The 7,586-nt window shown below is 36.4% G+C and overlaps 1 protein-coding gene across 2 annotated transcripts; it reads left to right on the forward strand.

The window, feature by feature from the left end:
* Positions 1-547: 547 nt before the first annotated feature.
* LOC107712306 (zinc-binding protein A33-like) lies at positions 548-7,335 on the forward strand. 2 transcript variants are annotated; one of them, XM_016517523.1, is made up of 8 exons: positions 548-645; positions 851-998; positions 1,796-2,103; positions 3,779-3,874; positions 3,960-4,193; positions 4,526-4,545; positions 4,833-4,939; positions 6,337-7,335. In XM_016517523.1, the coding sequence occupies exons 3-8, from the start codon at positions 1,831-1,833 to the stop codon at positions 6,897-6,899; spliced, it is 1,293 nt and encodes a 430-aa protein (XP_016373009.1). In that variant the 5' UTR covers positions 548-645; positions 851-998; positions 1,796-1,830; the 3' UTR covers positions 6,900-7,335. The 2 variants fall into 2 exon arrangements, with proteins under 2 accessions (XP_016373009.1, XP_016373008.1); XM_016517522.1 differs by having other exon boundaries at positions 548-640; positions 848-998.
* The last annotated feature ends 251 nt before the right edge of the window (positions 7,336-7,586 follow it).

The raw sequence follows: 7,586 nt of genomic DNA on the forward strand, positions 1-7,586 counted from the left end.
ATTGACTTTCTGTACTTCTCAGAAATATACTTAAAATGACATTTAAGTCATATATGAGAGAAAGTCTAGCTGTCACACTTTTTACTTTAGTAAAAACAAAATCATGGTAAATACGCTTATTTTTGAAAGTCACAGACCTTTCAAAAAAAAAATAATAATAAAAAAACGAAAAAAAGAAAAGAAAACAGAACAAAGAAAGAAAGAAAGAAAGAAAGAAAGAAAGAAAAAGATGTAACTAATGACAAAAATGTGAGAACTTGCCCCAACCTGACATTCATGAAAAATACTAGTCCTGAGAACAACGGTCAACTTAAAATAGTATTCAGTGTGCTTTTATTGTGTTCTTGTTTATGTAAAGAAATATGGCAATATTGAAATTTTAGATTGGAGGACAGAGTTCAGAAACATGATTCTGGTTTAGGGTTTTAAAAAAATTAGAAATTTGAAACCAAAAACAACTGCTGGAAAAACTTTGGTGTACTTTGACTTTTGACTCAAAAACTAGCTAGTTATTGACAGATCTTGTGACTTCTCCATGAGGCATCAGTCCATCTGGTCTCCTTCTATAAAAGTCTATTGTGGAAATAATGTGATCTATGTTAAGAGAGAGAGAGAGAGAGAGAGAAAATCTACATTTCATGTAAGGTACTAGCACTTGTATTATCTGTTCAAGACATAAGGGATGTTAGAATAAAATTATTACTATTAGGCTTATTAGTATTATTACTATTAGGTGAATGCACAAAACATGCAGCTTTTCCCCTCCAACAACAGATGATATACTTTTCAGTGTTTGTATTTGTTTATTATGCTTTCTGTTTATTACTTGTTCCCATCATGTGTTTAGAAGGAGCGCATTGTGCTGAATCAGAGTCATTATGAAAGTAAAGCCAAGCGCTTTTCACACACTGAAGTACTTGTAACCTGACAGGAATATAGACATTTCCCAATCTCTCTGGGTCTGGGACTCGTCGGAAAACCAAACCAAAACTGAAAGGGTAAGTTATATTGTGTATTTATTAAATAACAGGACATATGTTTAATATATGCGTCTTTATTTTCGGCGTTGTTGTGTTTAGCCGTGTAGCTAACTCACAGCAGGCTAATGTTTACACTGCTCTCCGCTAGCGTAGCTACTAATTCTGACACTTTAACAGTAACATAGTGGTAACGTTTGTGCATTTGCTTGAATAAAATAGATAGATCTTATACAATGAAAAAGTTTACGTTTAAACTTAATAGCTGTCGTGAAAAGCGGCTAAAATTCGACGAATCGTCTAATAAATGCATTGTTTTGTTTCGGAAGCACAGAATAGAACAACAACAACAAAGAATCACAATAACAACTTTATATTTTCTGCCTAAATACGTCAGTTACTACAGTAAAACTGTTGACTGTCGTCAAACATTAACCATGGGTCATTGGACATGGCCTCGTTTTCAGATGTGTGCCATTAATACGACTTGCCTTAGTACGATGCTTTGGTGCCTTAAACGTACAATATGACATTGTACATGAATATGATAGAACCATGGTGTATATATATATATCAGAATTCACATGCTATTTAGGATCTTGAACCCATCACTTTACCATGTAGTTCCCATTAGCAAAAATAAGAAATGAACTATGGTATTTTGACAAATTATGGTTACCATTGTACATTTTTGTAAAAGGCACCAGCATCTTAGTTTTTTATATTTATATGCAAACCGGTCTTACCTTTAGGGCATTTAAGATTAAATGAGAACAGGTGATCACTTTTCGTTTTCGTTATTACATGAACTGTGCCAGAAGTGGAAGTGAAACAAACAGTAAATCTGCTACATATGGCGACCAACAAGAGTAAGATGAGTCTCAGAGAAGATCTGACATGTGCCATCTGCTTTGAGCTCTTCAAAGACCCTGTGATGCTGGGCTGCATGCATCACTTCTGCAGGAGATGCATCGTGTCGTACTGGAAGACGGTTAGGGGTCCTGTGTCCTGCCCTCAGTGCAGACAAGTGTTTCCCGACAAATGCTTCCAGACCAACTACTTAGTAGCTGGTCTTGTGGAGAAGGTCAGGGCCAGCTCCACATCTGCATCTGTCGAGTATCTGGAGGTGAGTTGTCTTTTAACAGTCAGGAAAAGGCAATTCTGTAGCTTAGTATCTTGTTTTAAACCAAGTATCTCATGAACAGCTTTCAATTCCAAGTTGTTTATCTTGCCCTGCATCCGGAGAAGTAAAGAAGAGAACATATGAGCAATGTCAGCATTAAATGACAAGTTCTGTTTTTCATTAAATGTTTCTTGAAAATATCCTTCCTCATTTTTCCAGATATAAAGGTCTATAAAGCCTCATGATTTTTCGTTTCGAAAATCACAAGCCTTAGTCAAGTGACTTGAGAATTTCCAAAACACCATAAATGGATTTTGTATGATCTGATACTGGTCCTTGTTTTATTTCCAAAGCCTTACTATAATTGTGTTTATTTATAATATGCCATTTCATAATAAAGCATTTCAGACATTTTAAACTGAATGTTTTATACCTCCCTAAGCAATATGGTTTACATTCAATATTAACATGAGTTCACCTGTTTGTTGGTTGTTTGTGTTTTATAACACAACCAGTTATAAGATTTCTGTCAGCATAAAATCTGGACCACCGCACGCTTAGACAGGAAGATAGATGACAACCACAGTTCATCTTTGTGTCTTTATGCCATTAATCTGAATTAAATGTACAGCAGTGTCAGGCCAGTTTGTGACCTGCTGTAGAAAACACAGAAAATAGTGGAAATTAGATTAGCTCTTTATTGTAGAATATACTAATCGCTACAGTGATTATTAGGTTGTATCAGTCATGTGCTAACTAACAATAAAGACAAAACCATATTTTGAAAATGACACTCGCTGTGTTACAGGGAAAAATCTTTCATGCTTAAATATACTTTATTAATTTAGATTTAGATATACTTTATTGATCCCACAAGGGAAATTGTTATATCACAGCATCTTAAAAATAGCCCTAAAATTAAATTAAAAGAAAACTACAGCTCTGCAACAAACACTTATCATTAAATATTAAAGAAACATGAATGTACAAGAAAAAAAAAAACAACAAAAACATTCCTAAAGTGTTTTTTATGAAAAGTAACATTCAGTTAAAAATAAGTTTTGTTCACTTGATTTTGCTCCAACTTTATCTCACATAAACAAGTCTTGGTATCACCAATTACCTTATAATATTATACATGTATGCTATGATTCAGTACCTCACAATGAATCATAATTGGATCATAATTGAAGTTGCAACAAACAAACTGGAGAGACAGCGTTATCGCACGAGGATGTGAATCTATGGTATCAGTTTCAAACGGTTCGCTTCAGTGAACCTTATAGAAGTGTCTCTGATCAGTTTTTGTTTTTCAGGCTACCCACTTATTTATTTGATTTCAATAAACTGTGCTCTACAGATAAAAGGTAGAATTCTTGGACATTACATTTTTAGATGCTCTAACAAGTTTTCCTCCTGTGGAAGGGCAGCCACATCAGATGTGTTAAACATAACATTTATTCTGTTTTATTTAATTTGACAACAAATCTTTTTATTGTTGACACTGTTAATACTGGCTCCTGGAATTTGCATGAAGCCAATAAAAAAAAAAATACTGGGAAATTGCTGCCCATTTGTCAGAAAATGGACTGTGCTGACTAAGGCTGAGACAATCATGAAAATACCGTTTTGATTTTCTTTAATACTTTGTCTGTGTTTACCATTTGCTCTTTTCTAGAAGCAATTAAAGGACCGTCTAGAATCGCAAGTCTCCATGAAAGAGGCCTATGTCACTATGATCCGGGAAGACAAAGACAAGATGGAGAAAATGAAAGTGGGTCTACCTTTAAAAGAGAAAGATCACACTTTGACACTTCCTGCAAAACAGAATCACACAACTCTCCCTTTCCTACCCTCAGAAAATGGGGGCTGAGCTGCAGGGGCGAGTGCACAGCGACTTCCAAGCTCTGCATCACTTCCTGCGGGTGGAGGAGGAAGCCATGTTGGAGGAGTTGAGCAGGGAGCAGGAGGAAATGCTGCAGAGGCTGGAGCGACATCTGGAGGCCCTACAGGTGGCCATCAGAGACGTGGAGCAGAACATCAACATGCTACGACAGACTGCCAGCAGCACAGACCAATCTGTACTTGTAGAGGTGATTATAATGACTGTTTCCGTTTGGAAGGCTGCTGCTGCTGCTGCTGCATATCCATTTGTCATAGAACTAATATTTGGAATATTAATGTCATATTTACACAAGAACCTAGAGTGCTGGTTGTCAGAATGAGTTATTAGTGAAGTGCAGCTACAGCCAGAGCCTCATATATATTTCACACAACAGCAGAACTGAAGAAAACTCAATTCTACAGTGATTTGAGCATGTGCTGTTAATTATCGGACAGATGGTTTGCTTCTGCTGTGTTCTTTCTAGCTTCTGTAGTTGAGTCAGTGAAATAACCTGTTCTATTCCACTTCCTTCCTCCACAGCTTCCAGAATTGAATTCCAAGTGAGTAGCAATTAAAAAGCTATTTTTATTATTATTATTATTTACCACTGTATAGATATCTAATAATGTTCCTTGTACGACTCTTTAATTGTAGTCTGTACCACTCAAATATCACAGTTTCGGTACCATAGTACAGACTATTGGAACTATTTAACTATTTTATTCCACTATTTGATAATAAAAAATGCTAAACTTAATAACTAAGTGTGTTAGTTATTAATGATAAAAATGATCATTTGTACTTATCTCTATAAAACATTTAATATCTTTATGTATTATTATTACAGATCGCCTCTGCAAGAGCTGAATATCAACCTGAATACTTTCAGAAGCAAACACATTGCTCCTCTTCAATACACTATGTGGCGAAAAATGTTTCAACATTTGAATCCAGGTAATTTGTCCGTTACACTTTGCCTTGATACTTCATCCACTACACACCATATATTTAATTGGTGGTCACTATATGATATTTAATATTTGTTTTAATAAAGTCAGTAAATAAAGTCAATATAGGAGGTATTGAAGTAGAGAAATGGCTCAAGGTATTCATTTTTTCCGCTGTAACAGATGGTGTTATTGCCATAGTGACAGTTCTCTGCCTGTATGAATAGCCCCCCTTGGGGCAGCAAAGGATTCGGTGATTTGTCGAATGGCACAGTGGGCTCATGTTAGACCATGATTCGGATGTCAGTTTTAGCAGCCTTCACAAATTTTTGTTTACATAAAAATGTAGCGTTACACCCTTATCAGGAAATGTTGAAAAACTGCAGTCATCTGTTCTACTGATTTCATTGTTACCCTGTCCATCAGAGTTTTAAAACAACTTACACATCAGTATAAAAACACTGTTACTGTTGTTTTTCATATCTTCATAGCACACATATCTGTATACCAGTTCCATTGGTTCATTTCATTCAAGTTGGATTTGAGGCTTTTAGTCAATATCTGTTAGCCTTAAAGACATATGTGACCCTGGACCACAAAACCAGTCATAAGGATACATTTTTTGAAATTGAGATTTATGCATCATCTGAAAGCCGAATAAATAAGCTTTCCATTGATGTATGGTTTGTTAGGATAGGACAATATTTGGCCGAGATACAACTATTTGAAAATCTGAATAAAAAAATGTTGAGAAAATGGCCTTTAAAGTTGTCCAAATGAAGTTCTTAGCAATGCATATTACTAATCAAAAATTAAGTTTTGATATATTTACAGTAGGAAATCTACAAAATATCTTCATGGAACATGATCTTTTCTTAATATCCTAATGATTTTTGGCATAAAAGAAAAATCTATAATTTTGACCCATACAATGTATTGTTGGCTATTGCTACAAATATACCCCAGCGACTTAACACTGCTTTTGTGCTCCAGGGTCACATATCACAAAAATGAAAGGTTATTGGCTATTAAAAAAGGCACAAGCACTTTGATATGTCCCCATATAATATGATGCTCAAATTTCAGTAAGAAATATGTCATAAAAAAGTTGGAGTTCATCAAGTTGGGCATGATAACTATTGACTTACAGTCAATTCAATGAGTGAGTGGTCAGACAGATTAAAAAAAACAATAAATCAGTTCAAGACTGATTTGTGAGTTCTCTTGACCGGTTCATTAAAAAGATTAGGCTCTAAACTAAACTAAATTGCTGTCACATTGATTTCTCGCACAGGCAGAATAATGTAGGCAGTCAAGAGCCATTGACAGATCTGAATATCATGGAAAAACCCTTCCATCGATTCCAGTCGATGCAGTTTATGAGAGTTTGTCTTTTATTCCCAGGCCCAGCACCACTGATATTTGATGAGGACACAGCTCATCCCAGTCTACAACTATCCAGGAACAAAACCCAAGTCACTGAGAGTGACAAAATGACCAATTACATGTGTGATGCCAAACGCTTCCTTCAGTGTGTCAACATTCTTGCAACAGAAGGCTTCCAGTCTGGCAGGCATTACTGGGAGGTGGACGTAAGTAACAATCCTAAATGGGACCTGGGTGTTGCTCTGGAATCGGTGAATCGTCAGGTCAGAGTCAAGCTGTGCCCTGAGAATGGGTACTGGACCCTCCGTCTGCGCAATGGCAGCCAGTACTCAGCCGGCACGCAGCCCTGGACGCCACTGACTGTGATGACCCCACCTAGCAGGATTGGGGTTTTCCTGGATTTTGAGGAAAGGAAAGTGTCTTTTTATAATGCAGATAACATGGCGCTGCTGTGTTCCTTCTCCAGTGGGCCAAGAGGAAAAGCGTTCCCCTTTTTCAGCACGTGCCTCAGTGAACGCGGTCAGAAAGCCCAAGCCATCCGCATCCTCCACTTCCCCTTTGAGTGTCCATCAGAGATGTAAAACAAAGACAAGAGTCTGCAGGCTATAATGAGCCCATGATTTTTAGAGGTTTTTGATATTTAACATTTGTCATCACTTTTGATTCATTAGAGCCGTGCAGCTCTCATGACGCTAATCAATCATGAAGTTAATTTATTTTGTTTATTTTTCATCAAACAGACAAAAGGGACCACACAAAATGTTCAATAGATTTTTGTACCAGATGCCTGATGATCCCAGAGATCTGATTTTGCGAGGATAATCAATGTTAATTAATGACAGCAACGACATTGCCATGTTACCCTCAGCTAAACGTTTTTATGTGATTCTGAAAAAATGACAACAGCATACTTTGATATGTATATTGCACAATATTCTTATCTTCAATGCCTTTATAGATATGTAAAGTAATTGTAGATATTACTTGGAAATTAATTAAAATACTTTGTTCTTTTCAGTGGGTCGTCCAGTTGTTTTCACATTCATCATTGAAAAACTGAGCATGCCTCTAATTCCTGCAACATCAGTAGTCGGTGTTTGTTTTCTCTGAAGTCGTCAATAAATGTGATCGTGCATTAGTTCGTTCTGTCCATCATTGTGTCAAAGCTCAGTGACAGGGCAGGAAGATGTTTAGTTTTGATTTATGTCTAGCTCTTCCTTCCTCTCAAATGGACAAAAACAAGCACCCTGTTCTGTTATATGTGTGAT

The sequence above is a fragment of the Sinocyclocheilus rhinocerous genome, unplaced genomic scaffold (genome assembly GCF_001515625.1).
Source record: "Sinocyclocheilus rhinocerous isolate Xijiao unplaced genomic scaffold, SAMN03320098_v1.1 scaffold808, whole genome shotgun sequence".
Taxonomy (NCBI): Eukaryota; Metazoa; Chordata; class Actinopteri; order Cypriniformes; family Cyprinidae; genus Sinocyclocheilus; species Sinocyclocheilus rhinocerous.